At 41.6% G+C, this 22,359-nt stretch overlaps 1 protein-coding gene across 6 annotated transcripts in view; it reads right to left on the bottom strand.

The window, feature by feature from the left end:
- Positions 1 to 22,359, bottom strand: part of FARS2 (phenylalanyl-tRNA synthetase 2, mitochondrial) — a 537,773-nt gene that overhangs the window by 350,964 nt on the left and 164,450 nt on the right. For all 6 annotated transcript variants that reach the window (XM_033216106.1, XM_033216105.1, XM_033216109.1 and 3 more), the window contains one exon: positions 20,931 to 21,090. In XM_033216106.1, the coding sequence (XP_033071997.1) occupies positions 20,931 to 21,090 (160 nt within the window). The remainder of the gene's footprint in view (positions 1 to 20,930; positions 21,091 to 22,359) is intronic.

The following is a 22,359-nucleotide window of genomic DNA, read 5'->3' as shown; positions in this document are numbered from 1 at the left end:
TTGAATAGGTAATACGTTCACAAGGTTCAAAATCAAAATACTATAACCGAATCCATCTCATTATGTAATAGGGTATGACGAAGAAGGTCTCACTTACCTCCCTTTCCCATCTTACCCCAATCTCCTGGACCCTTACAGTAAACTCTCAGGGTTTCCTTTTTACTGCCAGATGGAAGCCAATACAAGTATCTGTTTCTATTTTCCCTCCTTTCTTATATAACGAGCAGCATAGTGTGCACGTTACGTGGCACCACACTTTTTTCACTGAATGATGTGTCTGGAGGCCTCTCTATATGAATGCATAGAGCACGACCTCAATCCTTTTCTTACTCCTGCCAAAGATTCCTGCGTGTGGCCCACATTCATATAAGAAGTCTTACTGATACACACTTGGAGTATATTCAGTATTTTGCTACTGAAAGCAATGCTGTCACTAAATACCCTGTTGAGATGAAGAGTAAAGGCTCTTTTATGATTTTAATAAATACTGCCAAAACGCCCTCAATAGGTGTTGTATAATATTTTGCACTAACATTAGCTCAGGGTCCAAGGCCATAGAACTAACTGGTAAAAGAATACAATGAGACTGTAGGTCCCAGACAAAGATCCAGGGCTTTGCTGATAAAAGAATACCAGCTCGACCCTCTTACACAGCTCCCACTTAGATAAAGCAACAGTTGAAAATCCACAGACAAGATTCCCAGGGCTGCCTTCCTCACCCTTGCTGTTTGCATCTCGTCTCTCCCCTAAGAGGAGAAAAGAGTGTCTTCTGGACTCAGTAAACGTGGCTGGCAATCATAGGAAGAGGAGGCACTTTTAAAGCCTGAAGCATCCATGTGGGAATACAAACTCTGATTCTGTTTCCAAAGCCCACCTCACACGCAGCATGAAGTCATTCATGACTTACACTTCATCTCTACCTAGGGCCTTACAAACCTGGCAATGCCACCACTGTGACTCTTTAAGAGTGCCATATATATCCTATGTGTCCACACAACCATGTACCCTGGAGTCCAGCGCTGCGGAGTGCCAAGTGGAATAAAACCATTCCTACTACAAAGTTAATGGTAAATACACCTCTTTCCTCTCAGAGAGGGTAATAAAATCCTCCAGTGTGGGACCTCCCAAGCACACAGCAGAAGATATTAACACTGTTTCAGCCACAACGACTCCTGCTAAGACATACACAAAGCAACAGGGGAAAAATAAAAGGCAGGCGATTTCCTCCACCATTGGCAATGGCGTAACTGGTCCCACAGCTATTATTCTTCTGCTTGGCAGAAAGACCAGTGTGTGAAAGTGTAGTTCCACACTGTTTCCCTGGGACTCCTCTACACAGGGATCCTTCTGACTAGGGCTTGGATCGTAAGATGATATGATCGTTTCTCTACCTCACAAGGAAATGAGAAATGGAGTATGGCACCAGTTAATGGGCCCCTCATTCTGAAATCTGGGTATGGGTTCAGAGGCACTAGGTTAAGTGATCACTCCCTGCTCCTGCTCTCTATCAAGCAGCAGAGGGGACAGTCCAATAGCATCCCAGCCTCAGGGAAAGCCACAGCACAGCCCTTTGGTCTTCGATCCTCTCATCAACCCATTCTCGAAGGAAACCATCTTCAGATCCCTGCAGGCTACACAGAGAGGCATTGTAGACAGAAGGCTCACACACCAGCCTCCATAAAGCTGGTCGGTCGCGGGGCAGCCTGGATCTAAGAGCCAACACAGATCTAGAAGCAAATCCCAGCTTTATCACTTGCAGCTGAGTGACTTCAGGCCCGTTACTTAACCTCGCGCTGCTTCAGTTTTGTCAAAAATAAGAATATCTCACAGAGTTTCTGTGACAATTCAGCACGGAACAGTGTGTAAAAAACCTAACACAGTACCTGGCACCTCATAAACACTCAGTGGGTAATTTTTTTTCACTGAATGTCATGAAATTCAGCTCATAATCTGAAATATCTCACTTTTTAATAAAATATGAAAAAATAAACATTTCTAAATTGTGTTCCTGAGTAACTGACATTTACTGTTCATTTACTATGTGCTGGGCACTGTGCTAAACATTTCCCATGCCTCCTCTCACTTCATACTTACGCTGATGTGAGGTTGGCATATACACTGCACAATCATTACTCTCATTCCCACTTTGCAGATGAGGGAAATGTGACTGCGACAGCTTACATATCTGATCTCGGTTTACAGAAGACAGTAAATGCCAGGATCAGAACCAGGTGTGTGGGACAGCACAGCCCCATGCTGCCCTCCACTGGAGCAGACAGTGCAACACCACATTAACTCAGCTTCCAACACAAAGCACACTCATGAGACCAAGAAGGCACGGTCTGTGTCCTTGTTCTCCTAACACACAACAGTGACATTCATGATTTAAAGAGAGAGAGAGAGAGAGAAAGAGAAAGAGAACCTAACCGGCAGAGTCTAAGTTGAAAGATAAAAGGCGATGTGGTTTGGCTGTATCCCCACCCAAATCTCATCTTGAATTCCCACGTGTTGTGGGAGGGACCCAGTGGGAGGTAAACTGAGTCACAGGGGCAGGTTTTCCCATGTTGTTCTCCTGAAAGTGAGTAAGTCTCATGAGATCTGATGGGTTTAAAAACAGGAATTTCCCTGCACAAGCTCTCTTCTCTTATCTGCCACCATGTGCGATATGCCTTTCACCTTCCGACATGATTGTGAGGCCTCCCCAGCCATGTGAAACTGTGAGTCCATTAAGCCTAGTTTTCCTCCCAGTCTCAGGTATGTTTTTACCCACAGTGTGAAAACAAACTAATACAGTAAATTGGTGCCAGCAGAGTGGGGCACTGCTGAAAACACATCCAAAAATGTGGAAGTGACTTTGAAACTGTAAAAGGAAGAGGCCGGAATAGTTTGGAGGGCTCAGAAGAAAACAGAAAAATGTGGGAAAGTTTGAAATTCCCTAGAGACTTGTTGAATGGCTTTGACCAAAAGCTGATAGTAATATGGACAGAGAAGTCCAGGCTGAGGTGGTCTCAGATGGAGATAAGGAACTTGTTGGGAACTGGAGCAAAGGTAACTCTTGTTATGTTTCAGCAAAGGGACTGGCGGCATTTTGTCTCTGTTCTAGAGATCTGTGTAACTTTGAACTTGGGAGACATGATTTAGGCTATCTGGCAGAAGAAATATCTAAGCAGCAAAGCATTCAAGAGGTGACTTGGGTGCTGTTAAAGCATTTGGCTTTATAAGGAAAGCAGAGAATAAAAATTTGGAAAATCTGCAGTACGACAATGCAAGAGAAAAGAAAATCCCATTTTCTGAGAAGAAATTCAAGCTGGCTGCAGAATGTTAATCCCCAAGACAATGAGGAAAACATCTCTGGGACATGTCAGAGGTATTTGTGGCAGCTCTTCTCATCACAGGCCTGGAGGCCTAGTGGCAAAAAGTGGTTTCATGGGCCAGGCCCAGGATCCCCATGCTGTGTGCCTAGGGACTTGGTCCCCTGCATCCCAGTCATTACTGGGGTCAACGCAGAGCTTGGGCCTTGACTTCAGGGGGTGCAGGCCTCAAACCTTAGCAGCTTCCATGTGGTGTTGAGCCTGCGAGTACACAGAAGTCAAGAATTGAGGTTTGGGAACCTCCACCTAGATTTCAGAAGATGCATGGAAATGCCTGGATGCCCAGGCAGAAGTTTGCTGTAGGGGCAGGGTCCTCATGGAGAACCTCTGCTAGGGCAGTGCAGAAGGGAAACGTAGGGTAGGCGCCCCCACACAGAGTCCCTACTGGGGCACCACTTAGTGGAGCTGTGAGAAGAGGGACGCCGTCCTCCAGACCCCAGAATGGTGGATCCACAACAGCTTGCACCAGGCACCTGGAAAAGCCGCAGACACTCAGCGCCAGCCCATGGAAGCAGCTAGGAAGGAGGCTATACCCTGCAAAGCCACAGGAGCAGAGCTGCCCCAAACCATGGGAACACACCTCTTGCATCAGCCTGACCTGTATGTGAGACATGGAGTCAAAGGAGATCATTTTGGAGCTTTAAGATTTGACTGCTGGCCGGGCGCGGTAGCTCAAGCCTGTAATCCCAGCACTTTGGGAGGTCGAGACAGGTGGATCACGAGGTCAGGAGATCGAGACCATCCTGGGTAACATGGTGAAACCTCGTCTCTACTAAAAATACAAAAACTAGCTGGGCAACGTGGCGGGCGCCTGTAGTCCCAGCTACTCGGGAGGCTGCGTCAGGAGAATGGCGTAAATCCGGGAGGCGGAGCTTGCAGTGAGCTGAGATCCGGCCACTGCACTCCAGCCTGGGCGACAGAGCGAGACTCCGCCTCAAAAAAAAAAAAAAAAGATTTGACTGCCTCACTGGATTTCACACTGGCATGGGGCCTGTAGTCCCTTTGTTTTGGCCAATTTCTCCCATTTGGAAAGGCTGTATTTACCCAATATCAGTACTCCCATTGTGTCTAAGAAGTAACTAACTTGCTTTTGATTTTACAGGGTCATAGACAAAAACGACTTGCCCCGTCTCAGATGAGATTTGAGACTGTGAACTTTTGAGTTAATGCTGAAATGAGTTAAGACTTTGGGGGACTGTTGAGAAGGCATGGCTGGTTTTGAAATGTGAGGACATGAGATTTGGGAGGGGATAGGGATGGAATGATACCGCTTGGCTGTGTCCCCACCCAAATCTCATCTTGAATTCCCACGTGTTGTGGGAGGGGCCCAGTGGGAGGTAATTGAATCATGGGGGTGGGTCTTTCCCGTGCTGTTCTTGTTATAGTGAGTAAGTCTCACGAGATATGATGGTTTTAAAAATGGGAGTTTCCTTGCACAAGCTCTCCTCTCTCGTCTGCTGCCATATGAGATATGTCTTTCACCTTCCAACACGATTGTGAGGCCTCACCAGCCAGGTGGAACCGTAACTCCATTAAACCTGTTTTTCTTTCCAGTCTCGGGTATGTCTTTATCAGCAGTATGAAAACAGACTAATACAAAATGTAAACCTCCACAGGCCAGAAACAAAACAGGAAGAGAGGATAAAGTGCGCCTGCTGGGCTTGGGGTTCACAACCAAGAAGAACCAGGAGCCTGCCTCCTGCAGGATGGCACACTGCGGGCTTGTGGCAGGAGGGAGGCAAAAAGCTTCAAGTCAGAGGCTGGGTTGGGATAAGCTCCATGATGGTGCCAGAAGGAAGTCAAATATTGTCACCCAAATGCAGCATGGGGCTGTAGCTCTAAGGAGCTGTAAGATTAGGGATCCAAGTCTTGGGCATAGAATCAGCTCCATCCCCTCGTTGTATGGGTGCTAGACATCTGATGGATCCCTAGGAAATCTCATTCTGGATTTCAAGCCTAGAGAATTGGGTGGAATCATCTGCAAAACCACTTATAAGGTGAAAAGCAAGAGACGGGGGATAGGGGGAGAAGGACCTGAAGAAAGAAAACAGAGAAAGGGTAAAGAACAAAAAAACCTTCCTCTGAATATGACCCTGCAACCCAAAATTCTAAAACACATGGATAAATCTAATGCTAAGTAATACAGCCAGCAAAACAAATAATCAAACATTAACGGCTGGGCGCGGTGGCTCACACCTGTAATCCCAGCACTCTGGGAGGCCGAGGCGGGCGGATCACAAGGTCAGGAGATCGAGACCACAGTGAAACCTCGTCTCTACTAAAAATACAAAAAATTAGCGGGGCGCGGTGGCGGGCGCCTGTAGTCCCAGCTACTCGGGAGGCTGAGGCAGGAGAATGGCGTGAACCCGGGAGGCGGAACTTGCAGTGAGCTGAGATCGGGCCACTGTACTCCAGCCTGGGCGACAGAGCGAGACTCCGTCTCAAAAAAAAAAAAAAAAAAAAAAAAACCATGGCCGGGCGCAGTGGCTCAAGCCTGTAATCCCAGCACTTTGGGAGGCCGAGACGGGTGGATCACGAGGTCAGGAGATCGAGACCATCCTGGCGAACACGGTGAAACCCCGTCTCTACTAAAAAATACAAAAAACTAGCCGGGCGAGGTGGCGGCGCCTGTAGTCCCAGCTACTCGGGAGGCTGAGGCAGGAGAATGGCGTGAACCCGGGAGGCGGAGCTTGCAGTGAGCTGAGATCTGGCCACTGCACTCCGGCCTGGGCGACAGAGCGAGACTCCATCTCAAAAAAAAAAAAAAAAAAAAACATTAACTTACCTCAGATGAGATTATTTTTATGAAACAATCTGAAACCTTAAAATAAGTGTGTTTTAGACATCCTAAGAGATACATGAAAGCATAACTCACTGATGTGTTCTAGAAAATAAAATTCAAAAAATTCTGGTTTTGTAAACCAGATCTAAAAATGCATCTTCAGGACTGTATCCATCTCCCAGTCAAATCCTTCTCTGAGAAGGAAAACACTAGCCACCCTTTCAAAGAGTTCCTGTCCCAAACATTAAGCTGCATCAGAAAAGAAGACCAAAAAAGGCACACAGAGTAAGTGATGACAGAGATGTAAGAATATAATGGAGGCGAATAGGGGAATGAGATGTAATAAAAATTGCAGGAAGGAAGGTCCAAAAGGAGTAGCCAAACGATTCAAATGAAAGAGAAACTTCCACATCCGGAAAGGACAGAATAATAAACCAGTTTTACCCCTCCATATGAAAAACTACAAAATAAAATAAAATAAAAAACAGACAAATATATAAAATAACACCACTCAAAACATGGGACACCAGGTGACCAAGGACACCGGCCCCCCGGAGGGGCGAGACCTGACATTGCTCCAGGAAGGAAGGAGAGCACGGGAGAGCCCAGCAGTCTCTTTGATTTGAGGAGACAGAGCCAGGAGTCTGGACGAGTCAGGATAGCTAGAATTCTCAGGGCAGAGTAAAGGAGAGAAGAGAGCTGTGCAGAGAACTCTGGAGATCTGCAGAGGAACCCACCCCTTCAGTATTCAACTGAACACTGATCATGTGTGTTGAAAAATCTACCTGCGGTCAGGGAACAAACCACACAAAAGGATTAGAGGGAATAAAGATGGAGCTCACACAGGACCAGGAATAGTGCCAGTTCTCAACAGCCAAGTGGAAAAGCCTCGTAATTCACGGGTTATCAGTTACAGAGCTAAGACAGGTCTGGCATAGGTATTGGGCAAAACGATCCCCAGACTAAACTCTATACTGGTCCTGCCTAATAAGGCTTAAAAAGAAGACCTAAAAGGATCAAAGTGTTTCTAAGTAATCCCAGAACAAAGCTCGTGGATATTAGGAAGGTAAAAAATATCCAATGCATCAGAAGGTAAAATTAACGATGTTTGGCAATATCCTACAGTAAATTACCAAGCATGCAAAATAGAAACAAAACACATAAAGAACAGAAAAATCAAAAGCAATTCACCAAGGAATGACAGATGTCAGAATTAGTAGGAAAAAAATGAGTTAAAATTATAATAATATTTGCTATGTTCAAAAAGCTAGAGGAAAGACTAAACATTTTAAGTTGAAACAGGGATGATATTAAAAATATCCAAACTGAAGCAAATGAATGAAATGAAAAATACACAGGTTGGAGTTAGCAGAAAATTAAGACAGTGTAGAAGAAATATTGGTAAATTTGAAGATAAAGCAATATTAATTATCCAAAATGCAATACAGAAGAAAAAAAAATCACTGAAAGAAAAATGAACAGAGCACCAGTGGCGGAAAAGTTTTAAGTGCCCACATACAGATGCAAGTGGAGTACCTAAAGGAAGAGAGTGACAGAAAATATCTAAAGAAAGAATTGACCAAAATTTGCAAGACCTCATGAAAAACATAAATCCAAGAAGCTCAACCAATTCCAAACATAAGAAATCTGAAGAAAACTTTAACCATGTACATCATAACCAAACTGCCTAAAATCAGTGACAAAGAAAACATTGTAAAACCAGTCAGAGAGAAGAGACACATTATATACAGAAAAACAAAGACAAAAGCAAAGTTGAGAGCAGATTTCTCACAGGAAACAGTGCAAATGAGAAGAGATAGGAATAACATCTCTAAAAAATGAAAAGGGCCGGGGCACAGTGGCTCACACCTGTAATCCAAGCACTCTGGAAGGCAGAGGAAGGAGAATCACTTGAGGCCAGGAATTCAAAACCATCCTGGACAACATGGTGAGACCCCATCTCTCTATAATTTTTTTTTTGTAACTTTAAAAGTTATCAGGGTGTGGTGGTGCACACCTGTAGTCCCAGCTCTTCAGGAGGCTGAAGTAAGAGGATCCTTTGAGCCCAGGACTTGGGGGCTGCAGTGGGCCATGATCACGCCATTGTACTCCAGCCTGAGTGACAGAGCAAGACTCAATCTCAAAAATAAATAAATAAAACTAAAAAAACTATTAATCTAGAATTCCTTTCCCGTGAAAATATCTCAAAAATAAAGGCAAGATGAAGGCTTTATCGGACATACAAATGCAAAAGAATTCATCACTAGCAGAAGCAGGCCCTCGGTTGTGCAGAAGGAAAAATCGGTTGGGAACCCAGACGAAGAACACTGAAGATGGTAAGGACTTAGCAGAGATAAAGGCTTTTCTTATTATGTAAATCTCTTTAAAGGCTGATCAACTACTCAAAGCAAAAATAATCATAACATATTTAGGAGTTGACAGCATACATAAGAATTAAAATATGTGATGGCACAAAGGCCAAGATGGGAAAAAGGGAAGTCTGCTGTTCTTACCCTATACAGGAGTGGGGTAACAACACTCAAAGGGAGACTGCGACAACTGTAAACCCTAAAGCAACTGCTACAATAACAAAACAAAAAGTTACGGCTCATAAGACAAAGGAAATAAAATGGAGTAATAAAAAATACAATTAATCCAAACAAAGTAAGAGAACAAAGAAACAAAATGTTACTCATAGAAAACAAATAGCAAAAGGATCATTTAAATCCAACTATATCAACAATAACATCAAATGCAAACAATCTAATTAAAATCACTTTGAAAAAAGAACAAAGCTACAAGAATTCAACCGATTTCAAGACTTATTATAAAGCCACTGTGATAAAGACAGTGAAGTATTGTGTAAGATAGACAAATAATAGATGCATGGAACAGAATAGAGAGTCCAGAAATAGCCCCAGACATATATGGTTAATTGATTCCAGACACTGGTACAAAGACTTTGCAGTGCAGAAGGAAAGGTCATTTCAACAAATTATGCTGGAACAACTGGATATCAATATGCAAAACAAAATTTCAATCTGTGCCTCAGATCATCCATAAAATTCTTCAAAGGAATCATAAATCTAAATATAAAACTGAAACTATAAAACTTCTACAAGAAAACACAGTAGAAAAATCTTTGTGACCTTGGGTTAGGAAAGATGTCTGAGAAACAATAGCAAAAGCATAATCCATAACAGAAAAAAATTGGTTAATTGGGTTTCATCAAAGTTAAAGAACTTCTGCTCTTTGAGGGACAACACTAATAAAAAGGCTGAGGGAAAATATTGCAAATCCCACATCCCACAAAAGAATCATATCCAAAATTCACGAAGTTTCAAAAATCAGTAAAAAGATAATAGGGTCAGGTGCAGTAGCTCACACCTCTAATCCTAGCACTTTGGGAGGCCAATGTGGGCAGACTGCTTGAGCCCAAGAGTTCAAGGCCAGCCTGGACAATATAGTGAGACCCTATCTTTACAAAATATGAACAAACTTAGCTGGCATTGTGATGAGTGCCTGTAATCCCAGCTACTTGGGGGGCTTAAGTGAGAGGATCACTTGACCTGGGAGGTCAAGGATGCAGTGAGCTAAGATCATGCCACTTCACTTCAGCCCGGGCAAAAGAGCAAGACCAAAAAAAAAAAACAAGAAGAAGAAAGAAAGAAAACAAATGGGCAAAATATTTGAATACTTTGCCAAATAGTTATATGAATGCAAATAAGTACATAATATTCAGCATCATTATCAACTAAGAAAATACAAATTAGGCAGGGAGCGGTGGCTCATGCCTGTAATCCCAACACTTTGAGAGGCCGAGGTGGGTGAATCACCTGAGGTCAGGAGTTCTAGGCCAGCCTGGCTAACATGGTGAAACCCTGTCTTTAATAAAAATGCAAAAATCACCCAGGCATGGTGGCGTGCACCTGTAATCCCAGCTACTTGGGAGGCTGAGGTGGGAGAGAACTGCTTGAACCCAGGAGGTGGAGGTTGCAGTGAACTGAGATTGCACCACTGCACTCCAGCCTTGGCGAGAGAGCAAGACTCTGTCTCAAAAGAAAAGAAAAGAAAAGACAAATTAAAATCATAATCAGATACTACTACTCTCCTATTAGAATGGCTAAAATTACAATGACTGTAATAAGTGCCAGCAAAGATGAGGAGCAACTTCCACTCCTAGGCACTGCCAGCGGAAATGTAACATGGTACAACCAGTTGAACAGTTTGATCGTTTCTTTAGAAGTTAGTCATGGCCGGGTGCGGTGGCTCATGCCTGTAATCCCAGCACTTTGGGAGGCCGAGGCAGGTGGATCATGAGGTCAGGAGATCCAGACCAGCCTGACCAAGTTGGTGAAACCCCATCTCTACTAAAAATACAAAAAAAATTACCCAGGCGTGCTGGCGGGCACCTGTATTCTCAGCTCCTTGTGGGGCTGAGGCAGAGAATTGCTTAAACCCAGGAGGCGGAGGTTGCAGTGAGCTGAGATCGTGCCGCTGCACTCCAGTCTGGGCAACACAGCAAGACTGTCTCAAAAAAGCAAAACAACAGTCATAGACCTACCATGCAGACATTCCATTTGTAGCTATTTACTCAATAAAAATAAAAGCTATGTCCATATAAAGACTCGTCCACAAATATTTCTAGAAGCTTCATTTGTAATAGCCAAAACCTGGAAACAACCCAAATAGCCAACAAGAAGTGGATGAATAAACATGTTGTAGAATATGTAACCCCCTACTTAGTAACAAAAAGGAATGAAGTATTGATAACATGCTACAAAATGCATGAATCTCAAAATAATTCTGCTACATGAAAGAAGCCAGAGAGAATCCATACAACAGGATTTCACTGAACGTAAATCTAGAAAATGCGAACCAACCTACAGTCACAGAAAGCAGATCGCTAGTTACCTAGGCCTGGTGGGTAGGGAGAGTGGGCAGAAGAGGTGGTAGAGGGACAGTGAAGGAGCAGAAGGAAACGTTTTGGGGTGATGAGTAGATCTTGATTGTGGTGATGGTTTAGTGTGTGTATAATTATGTCAAAAGTTATCAAATGGTACACTTTAGCTTACTGGAAACCCACTATAATTCAATAAATAAAAGAGTAAGCAGAAAGATTCAGCATAATAAGTGTTTTCCCCAATCTACTGAATTTTATAATTTGGAAATCAATTGTGACCTCAACAGAAACCGTTAGAATGAACTAACCACCACTGCCTGTGTTGGGCAGTAATTGGAAGGTATATTTCATAAACTGTAGCTGAACGGACAGTAAGTTTCCAGAGAAAGATGGATAGTCAAATAATGGTAGCTGTTTATTTTATCGTGAGATGACATAGTTTAGAATATATTTAAAGCTGATGAAACAAAATTCTAGAGAAACTGATGGGCTGGTAATCAGCAGTCCAACTAAGAACAAAATCCACACCTAGTCACCTAGATTTTCTCAGTAAAATATAGCTTTTACTCTGACAAAGACTAGAAAAACACAGAATGAAAAAATGGTGTAGAATAACAGAAAAAAAGGAATTTGTACAGTGAGCTGACCAAAAGTAAGAAAGGAGAGAGCCACCAACCTTGACTTGGCTAAGGTGGCAAATCTGAGCCGCTACAGGAACGGGAGGCACAAAGAGATTTGGGCACCGATTCAAGGCTAGGCTTTCATGGAGTATCTAGTGCAAGTCAAAGGAGTGAATGAGTTAAAGTGGTTGATAACAGAGGTCCGATAACTAACTTTATACTGATGATCAATTCCTCAGTAGAGCTAGGAGAGGCCAGAAGAGAAGAGGCTGAAATCAATCAGGAAATTGAGCTTTCTATGAACCTAAAGAGTAGAAAGAGAATCTTCCCTCTCCCCCTAAATCTTTTTTTTTTTTTTTTGAGACGGAGTCTCTCTCTGCTGCCCAGGCTGGAGGGCTCCCCCTAAATCTTAATGATTTCTAGGTCACCTGTATACCAACCACCTGAGAGTTATTAGTAGCAGTAAAAATAGTTTGCAATGGGTGTAGTTCCAGGCACACTGATGGTTTTCATTACAGTAGCCCTAAAATTTTCAGTGCCTTTTTCTCTGTATCTTAAGATCCAATAATTTTATTTTAATTAACATAAAACCCCAAACGATTTCAATGTATTATTTCCCTAGATTAGTGAACCTCTCTGTTATCCTCTGCCCAACTGCCATAGAATCAGGAAGATTTCTGGGCTCCTTAAAAGTATCATAGTTCAGCTCAATCATTGCTATCTCAACCTTTCTCTAAAGAGGTTCCCTTGTACCAATTCCTTAGCCCCGAAAGATCAACCCTAGTATACATTTTCCCCATTCACTAGACATCTAAGGAAAAGTGGGTCTTAGGCCTCTCTCCACCTGATTCCTAGGGTGATGTCTTATTTCCACTGAGTCCCTCCACTGGCTTCAAGCAAGGCACTTCACTTTTCATAGTTAATGATCCCAAGTCTCAGAGGTTAAAGGTGTTGGCCCGTTTTTATCGGAAACAGTAACCTGCTCTAGACTCCATCTAAGCTACAGTGAGGCGAGTACAGACAAGTCAAAATGGCTTGAATGCAACAACTGCCTTGGCTACTTCACTGCCAAGGGGTACTCTGCCAAGGATAACACTCCCCAAGCCAGGCAACACCAGCCAGCCCAAAAGAGCTGATTTAAAAATTATTAAAGTGATACACACTTAAAATTTTTGATGTGATTCCATTTAGGAAGAATGTAGCACTAACAATTAATTATAAACCTAATTCTTACTGTCAATCCCTTTCACTTCATTTATACTAACAGAGCGTCATGGATTAAAAAATATGAAAAGATATGGAAGACATGATTCCTTATTACCATGATCAAGCGATTTCACTCCTGACCAGGACATCACTCACAACACAGGGCCCTAGAACATTTCTGCTGGATGGGACCACATAGAGGTCCCTATGCAGGTTGGGCTGGCAAGCAAGTTATCTGAAGGGAATCAACACCTGTGGATGGAAGACAGTGGCAGCAAACTGGGCAGAGGGAGAAGCCAACGAACTACAATCAGGCCAGTGAAGCCTTAACCTTGCCAGAGGTCTGGAGCAGACAGCCCATTAGAATAGCCCATGGAGGGCCTTTGTATTCTTGCCACATTCAGTCTTCCGATGTGGGCTGCCCTGGGAAGGGCATGTCTTTGGGCAAGGAGGCTCCCTGCAGCTAAGGCAATTCCCCAAGAATCTGACAGCTGGAGGCGATCTGCAATCCCATCAGCCTGGACCCTTGGAGGGGATGCTGGGAGGTGCATTTCAATGACCACCACAGGTCTTTCAACAAGCAAAGACAAGACATGACTCCCCCATGGCGACATACCTTGTCAAAAACAGAGGGTCCCAATCCATCTCTCCTTCACACTCATTAATCTAAACCGTGCTACGAGGCCAATCCTTTAGAAAGGGAAATGCCAACGTTTAGCAAAGAAACTGTGCCAAAGAAAGGCTGTAAACTCAAGGACAGAAAGAGAAATTTAAAAGTTAGAAATCCTAAATCCCCACCTTAGTTACTCTGAAAGAAATGATCTACCAAGCACAGTACAAAATATACAGAAAACACTTGGGAAATATTAAAAATGACAACAAAATCCACAAGCATAAAAATAGTCTAAAGGGTTATTTTATTTCTTTCTTTCTAATTCTAAAATGATAACCTCTCTTATAATAGCCTTAGGATGCTGGTACAATTGAAATGTTAGCAGAAAATAATAAACCACATTTGGACAGGAAAAAAACCTGAAACTAAAGCAGCTGTAATAACACACTGCCACAAGGAAATAGTGTGTTCTAATTTTTAATTTTGCTTTTCAAGAACAAAGGAATCCAATAATAATAATAATAAAAGGTGAAAAGCCTAGACCATAAACACAAATATAAAAAGAGTTGCTGAATATTTCAGAGGCCTGTAGAGGCAGTTTCCATTCGTCACTAGCTGTAGAAAGAGTGAACCTTAAGTTTTTAAATGGTCTTTGCTACTCAGAATGTAATTGGGTATGATGTAGTAAATGGAGGCTTTACCACAAGCTAGCTACCAGGAGGCACAGAATGGGGAGAAAAGGTAAAGGAAAGAGTCAGAGGCAGCACCTAGAGAGAGGTCGTTTTTTTTTTCTTTTTAAAAGAGACAGGATCTCAGTCTACTGCCCAGGTTGGAGTACAGTAGCACGATCATGTCTCCCTGCAGCCTTGGACTCCTGGGCTTAAGCAATCCTCCTGCCTCAGCCTCCTAAGTAGCTGGGACTACAGGCGTGAGCCATTGCGCCTGCCCCTGGGGGGTTTTTTGTTTTGTTTTGTTTTGTTTCGTTTTTTGGGGGGGATGACATTGTGGCTTTTGCAGGCCTCACAGTCTCTGAAATATTACTAATAAGATTTCTTTGTATCTTATCAAAAAGCTAACTTCTGGTATGGCCGTAGAAGTCAGACTGGGGGCTCCAACTGCCTCAAATACTTACCAGCCCTGTGATTTTTACATGGCACTTTATTTCTCTGGGTCTAGGTTCCATCATGTGAAAAACAGAGATTGTAACATCCGTATCATAGATGCAGGTCAAAAGAAAAAAACCCCTTGTCAACGTGCTTAGCACAGGGTTTCACACTGCTACTATTATCTCTATTGTTACCAATATCACCATTATTATTGCTATTATTAATCTACATTTAATCCAGGTTGATGGCAACTAGATAGGTTTACCAAGATATTTTTCAGAAGCTAGCAAAATGACTTAATAAACCAACCAACAGCAAGAACCCAAAACCCATAACTAAATAGTGCTTCCGAAATGCCTGAAATAGAACAAGGCGGCCAGGCACGGTGGCTCACGCCTGTAATCCCAGCACTTTGGGTGTTCAAAGTGGGTGAATCACCTGAAGTCAGTAGTTCGAGACTAGCCTGGCTAACATGGTGAAAACCCATCTCTACTAAAAATACAACATATTAAAAAGTAGCTAGGTGTGGTGGTGCATGCCTATAATCCCAGGTACACGGGAGGCTGAAGCTTGAGAATTGCTTGAACCCAGGAGGCGGAGGTTGCAGTGAACTAAGATCGTGCCACTGCACTTCAGCTTGGATGACAGAGACTCTGTCTCAAAAAAAGAAAAAAGAAAAAAAAAAAAAACACAAAAACGAACAAAGCACTTTTCTTCAGATTTCAGAAGAAACAGCTGAGAATCCTGAAACAGTTGTTAACATTCAGTGTGAGCACGAAGGAAGCACACAGCACTGTCTGTGTTCTGTGATATAGACCCACTCACCCTTCTAGTTCATCAGATGGGCCCGGGCTCCGGTCACCTTCCCACTTCCCATCTCCCCCGAGAGGCAATACAGTGGACATCACAAACACGGCAAAAAAAAAGCTCACACACCTCTACAAGAACAGCTCATGGCAACACACCTGGAAGAAACACACCAGGGCATGGCAAGGGTATGTGAACGAGGTGCCTTTCTGCAGTTTCAGGATGCCCAGCCGCTGTGTGGATGGGGTTAACAATGACCATGGCTCAAAGGAAAGAAGAAGAAAAGGCTTTCTTCCCAGCTAGATTCTAATGCATGGGAACCAACGTGTATTCTCCAAGCAGGTGAATGTTTAAACTTTAATTCCATTCCATAATTCTGCCAACTCAGTCTTACAGACCAAAAATGTGAACATTTATAAAATAGCAACATCGATCTGTAATAAAAGCTGACTACTAAAAGTCTAGGCTGACAATATTTTTAAAACAATAAAGCAAACATATGCCTAAATGAAAGAAGCTACAACTTCACTGCTATTCTAAAATTTAAGATTCTTTATTTTTTCATTTTTGGAGACGAAGTCTCGCTCTGTCACCCAGGCTGGAGTGCAGTGGTGCAATCTCGGCTCACTGCAACCTCTGTCTCCCAGGTTCCAGCGATTCTCCTGCCTCAGGCTCCCAAGTAGCTGGGACTACAGGTGCCTGCCACCATGCCTGGCTAATTTTTTGTATTTTTAGTAGAGATGAAGTTTCACCATGTTAGCCAGGATGGTCTCGATCTCCTGAGCTAGTGATCCACTAGCCTCGGCCTCCCAAAGTGCTGGGATTACAGGCGTGAGACACCATGCCCGGCCCAAATTTAAGATTCTTAATTCTTGGCCAGGATCGTGCCCACCATGTCAGGACAGTCATCACAGTCAGAAAAGTTATATATTGCAGAAATGGTTTTTCATAAGGAAACCTGTCATCTGGTTTTGAAAGCTACGCAAATATGAATATAAAAAATAATACAAAGGAAAGTCTAGGATCACATTTTCAGAGAGATATATATCCTGAAACACCTTGGAAAGCTTACATAATCTATACAGAGGCTAGTACATGGCTTTTTAAAAAAAATATCTGCTGGTGCAGATATGAAAGCCACCATCAGCACCAATAAGCCTGTGGTGCCACAGTCTGGTGGTTCACTGCTCCTTCTCGCTTCCTTAGACGTGATAAAGGCAAATCAACCACAACCATTGTTCTTTGATTGTATTACTCTTTCCTCATGTGCTCCCTGCTTTTACTGTCTTGTCTTAACTTTCCTTCCCTTCCCTCTTCCTTCCCTTTGTTCATATTTACACATTTATTTGATATTTTCTACTTACAAGGCATCTTTCACGTTATCTTGTTTTAGTCTCAAGTGAAGTAAGTATTATCGCAAATTTTAAAAGTTAGAAAACTGAGATCTGAAATGCTACGTGACCCGTTCAGGATTTCAGAGTAAGGGGATGAACAAGAGCTTCATTTTAGATTTTCTGATTCTACACTACCGTTTCTCCATGGTCATAAGAATCTGCTGTCAATCATTTTTCTTCCCCTTGCCTCTTCTTTCCTTCTTTCCATAGACTGTGCTGCATCATGCTTGCTCTCCACAAGTACTTGTGTCACCAATTTTGTCATTTTTCACCCCGTTCGTCTGGCCCTCCCCTTGCTTATCCCTTCCCAAGGCTAATTCCCACTTCTTCTCTAGGTGTCAGTATGCATGTGCCTCACCAGGAGCCTTCCAGGAGCACAGGCTGGGTTCAGGAGGAGGCACCTTGCCTGCAGCATCAACAGCAAATCATTTGATTATAGAAATGTGTAGGATGACATAAATAAGGAGGGTGCTAAAAAAATTATCTCCATAGTTTGACAATGGAAAAATTCAGATGAGCCTGAATCTTTCTGTAAAGACAGAACACTATCTCCTTAAAATACCAGAATCCCTTCTACCTCACCCTGCCTCTAAAATGGCCTGAACAGCACAATCCATCTTCCTGTATTTGTGTTATAGATTATATAACTGTTTAAAATATTACAATTCCTTTCTTTTATCATGAAAGCAAAGAGATGCTGGCTATCACAGGTTTTTCACATTAGCAATTTCTATTTGAAACCTGTTTCACTATTATGCCATTTTAATGAAATATATCAAACCTAGAGACAGGAAGAGAAAATAGCAACCACCCATATACTCATTATCCAGTTTTATCAAACTATAACATTTTGTCATATTTAACTTTAGTTTTTAAAAAGTAAAACATTATAAATATATTTGAAACATGGTTTCTACCCCTCCCTAATGCCATTTCCCATTTCCTAGAAAAACATTATCCTGAAGTTGATGTATACTTTTTGAAAATGTATCTATATTAAAAATATACAGGATTAGCTAGTGGTTTCTTATATATTACATAAACTATGCATTTGGTAATATGGCAGTCAAGATATTCTAACAAACCTTGCTAAACAGGGCAGGAGAGGCTTAATAAATTACAATAAGATTCTTTTTAAATACATATTTGAGTTCAGGCATAAGTAGGGGAAATCTGGAGTATGAAAAAATAGAGGTGAATCAAGAATAGTGAGTACTAAAGTCCCAGTTGGAAGAATGGTGACCATGAATCCTAACTAAGGCCAGAACTTTGTGCTACACTCTATTTCTCTACATCTTTGTCAACAATTTAAAACGCTAGATTAAAAAATTATTTCCCATTTGAAAACGCTCCTGGTGGTTTTCTTTTGTTTTGCCCTGAATACTAATAAAGATAAGCATCTTTTCATATATTTATTGGTCATTCTATATATATCATTTGCCACCTTCATGTTCACCCATTTTTCTCTTAAGTTGCAATTTCTGTTTGTTTATATGAAGGAGTCCTTTATAAATGCCAAATGTGTATTTGACATACCACGGGACTCCTGTTAGAATGGCTACAATTAAAATGACCACCCTTATCAAGTGTTGCTGAAGATGTACAGCAACTGGAATTTTCATAGACCACTGGTAGGAATTGAGACGGTGCAACCACTTCAGAAAATAGTTTAGCAGCTTTGCTTTTTTTTTTTAAAGTTAAACATACACCTACTATTTGATCTAGTCATTCCCTCTTGGGTATTTACTCAAGAGAAGTAAAAACTTAGGACCCAGAAAGAATCATCCATGAATGTTCAGCGATGCTTTACTGGTAAGAGCAAAAAACTGGAAACTACCCAGATATCTATCAATGAGTGGATGCATAAACAAATCATGGAATTGAATACTTTATAAATGCCAAATATGTATTTGACATACCACCAGACTCCTGTTAGAATGGCTACAATTAAAATGACTAACCCTATCAAGTGTTGCTGAAGATGTACAGCAACTGGAATTTTCATAGACTACTGGTGGGAATCGAAATAGTGCACCCACTTCAGAAAATAGCTTAGCAGTTTTTTTTTTTTTTCAAGTTAAACATATACCTACGTTTATGAGGACTGAAAACTTAGGACTCAGACAGACTCATCCATGAATGATCATAGACGCTTTGCTGATAACAGCAAAAAAACTAGAAACTACCCAGATGCCTACCAATGAATGTATGGATAAACAAATCGTGGCATGAAATACTGATTAACAATAAAAAGGAATCAACTACTGATATACACTATGACACGGATGAATTTCAACATAACTATTTTAAGTAAAACAAGCCAGACAAAAAAGAGCACATATTCTAGGATTCCATTTATATAAACCTAAAAAATGCAAACTAATTAATGGCACCAGACAGCAGATCACATGTTGCCTGGGGTGAGATGTGGTAAGCGCAGAAGGGAAGAACTGCCAATGAGCAGGAGGAAACTGCTGGGGACAATGAAGGTATTCATCTATTGATTCTGCTGGTAGCTTCACGGCATGAACTTGCAAGACGTCAAAACTTGTAAGATTGTGCAAGTACATTCATGTTCAGTTCATTGTAGGTCAACTTATCAAAATGTATACTTTAGATATGTATAGCTCACTTTATGTTAATTATACCTCAACAAAACGGATTTTTAAAAAAGCTCACGAGAATAAGACAGTAAAGGAGAATCTTACCATAGTAGGTAACTGTCTTCTCAGATAAGAAATGTAAGTATTTCTTAAAGATAGTCACAATTAAGAAAATCCACTAACCTTCTCTTTATATCGTGCTTTAAAAAAACAAAATATATCTCAATTAAGTTAAAAATAGTTGGAGGGGGAAGGTGGCATTACTGAAAACAAATATTTTTTTAAAAATAAAGGCAAGTGACTAAGTGAGGTCTAGATTGTAACAATATCGTTCCTCCTGCAGGAAATAATATACTGTTAGTATTTTTGCTGTTGACAGTGGTAATCAGTATGGCAATATGTAAAGTTTTCTACTGGTTCATTCACATGGTTAAGAACCTAGCTCCACTGGGCTGGGCATGGTGGCTCACACCTGTAATCCCAGCACTTTGGGAGGCCAAGATGGGCAGACCATGAGGTCAGGAGATCAAGACTATCCTGGCTAACACGGTGAAACCCCATCTCTATTAAAAATACAAAAAATTAGCCAGGCGTGGTGGCGGGCGCCTGTAGTCCCAGCTACTCGGGAGACTGAGGCAGGAGACTGGCGTGAATGCAGGAAGCAGAGCTTGCAGTGAGCCGAGATCACACCACTGCGCTCCAGCCTGGGCGACAGAGTGAGACTCCGTCTCAAAAAACAAAAAACACCTTGCTCCACTGATCACATCCTCATGTAATAACATAATAATATTCTCCTAATCAGCCTGTATATTTTCACTCCATTGATGACATTGATCCCAATCCATTATCATTCTTAGCAAAGGTTATAAGCATTTTTCTTTCTCTAACTAAAAGTTTCTGAGAGTCAATCTGAAGCCACAAGTGAAACGTTTCATACCTGATCTCATTACAGTTTTCAGTCAAATCACAGTCAAAACTTTGTTTCATGCATGAAATTATTTAAAATATTGTATCAAATTACCTTCAGGCTATGTGCATAAAGTGTATATGAAATACAAATGAATTTCGTGTTCAGACTTGGCTCCCATCCCCAAGACATCTCATTATGTATACGCAAGAATTTCAGGCCAGGCGCAGTGGCTCATGCCTGTAATGCCAACACTGTGGGACGCTGAGGTGGGTGGATTATGAGGCCAGGAGTTTGAGACCAGCTTGGCCAACATGGTAAAACCCTGTCTCTACTAAAAATACAAAAATTAGCCAAGGGTGGTGATGGGCGTAATCCCAGCTACTCAGAGGCTGAGACAGGAGAATTCCTTGAGCCCGGGAGGTGGAAGTTGCAGTGAGCTGAGATTGCGCCACTGCACTCCAGCCTGGGTGACAGAGCAAGACTCTGTCTCGGGGAAAAAAAAAAAAAGAATTTCAAAATCTGAAAAACAAAACAAAACAAAAACAAATAAATCCAAAACACTTCTGTCCCAAGGATTTCAGATAAAAGATACCCAACCTGTGTTTGAGTACTTACCATCTCCAAAAAGATGTGCCACAAGCCTGGTAAGCGTTTGCTTAAGATCAAACTCTACAAGCTTCATGGCCTCCATGGTGTGTGTCTCTTGTTTATGCGCAGAGCGAGAACTTTGTTCAAAGAGCTGCAGGCTTTCTCCATCCTTTATACCAGCAAATAACTGTAAACCAACAGGAAAGGATAAATAAAGAAAATATCCTGGCCCATCTATATGAGGTAACTTTAAAATTCTGCTAAGAATCTTTTGACTTTAAAAAGTTATAATATGGGTAAAAGACTCATTATGTCTTGTCAATACATTTAATGAAATTAACATTCACTTAGTACAGCTCTGAAGAAAGCACTACACTACATGGTATGGAGGGTCTTTAAAGAATTAAGACATTCTTCTGATCTTTGCTCATCTGTTTTTCATTTGCATGAACTTACAGTCATTTCCTAGCAAGAGACATTATCCTCAATTCTAGTGGAAATACTAGTGAATCGCTTTCATACTCTAAAATTACATCCCTGACCATCCCACAGTGTCAAGGAAATAAATCCCGCAAGGTCCATGAAGGTAGAAAGCAAGCTGGAATTTGCTAGCCCTGTATCTCCAAAGCTCAAGGCAGAGGCTGAAACATGTGTCCACCACTTACTATCCATGTAAACGTAGGCAAGTGATATGGTAGCCAAGCCTCAGGGAATCATCGATAAAGTGGGAATAATAATAGTAAATTAGTAGATTTTATTACAAACAAAATAATATATAAAAAATACAGAGTACCTGGCACATTCCAATGGCTAAATAAGTTTTCCTCATTATTGTCGTCATGATTATTAACCACAGCTATCATCAGTCATACACCGCTTTACCACTCAAATAAACTAACTTTCTGGTCAGTGACATAGCAGGTCTTTACTTGGTAGAAGATTGGCTCAAAACAGATAACTGAGCAAATGAATGTATCAATCTTCCCACTCAGAGTTGCATAATCAAACATAAAAAATGTTTTTGTAAAAGAATGAATCAGCTGCCATTTCTAGTAATATTGGTTTGGATAATTAGAACCAAACTTCCCGATAAATGCTACTGAAAAAATACAGAAATTCTTAAAAGCATTGAAGAAGTAAAACCGAGATACAGAGGGGTGACTGAACTCTATAGGAAGCATGATGCCAGGGCTAAAACATTTTAAAATAAATAAATAAAGTAAACACAAAGCCAGAGAGAAGCATTGAGAATATCTGCCTATCTAACCTATCAACTGAAAACCTGAACATGGGTTATATAACAACTTACCACGGAAGTGAGACAAAAGGGAAAGCTTTGCTGTGGAACCAAGCTGGGGGGCTGGAGTCCCTTAAAAGACTCATCCCCCTGATGAGGATGAGCACAAAAGTAAACCAGTCCTTGCGCAGACTTGAAGTCAGATGTCACATTTTCTGC

The sequence above is a fragment of the Trachypithecus francoisi genome, unplaced genomic scaffold, assembly GCF_009764315.1.
Source record: "Trachypithecus francoisi isolate TF-2019V2 unplaced genomic scaffold, Tfra_2.0 Lachesis_group10, whole genome shotgun sequence".
In the NCBI taxonomy this organism is placed as follows: Eukaryota; Metazoa; Chordata; class Mammalia; order Primates; family Cercopithecidae; genus Trachypithecus; species Trachypithecus francoisi.
Note: the sequence above shows the minus strand (reverse complement) of the source record. Positions and strands in the feature narration are given on the sequence as shown.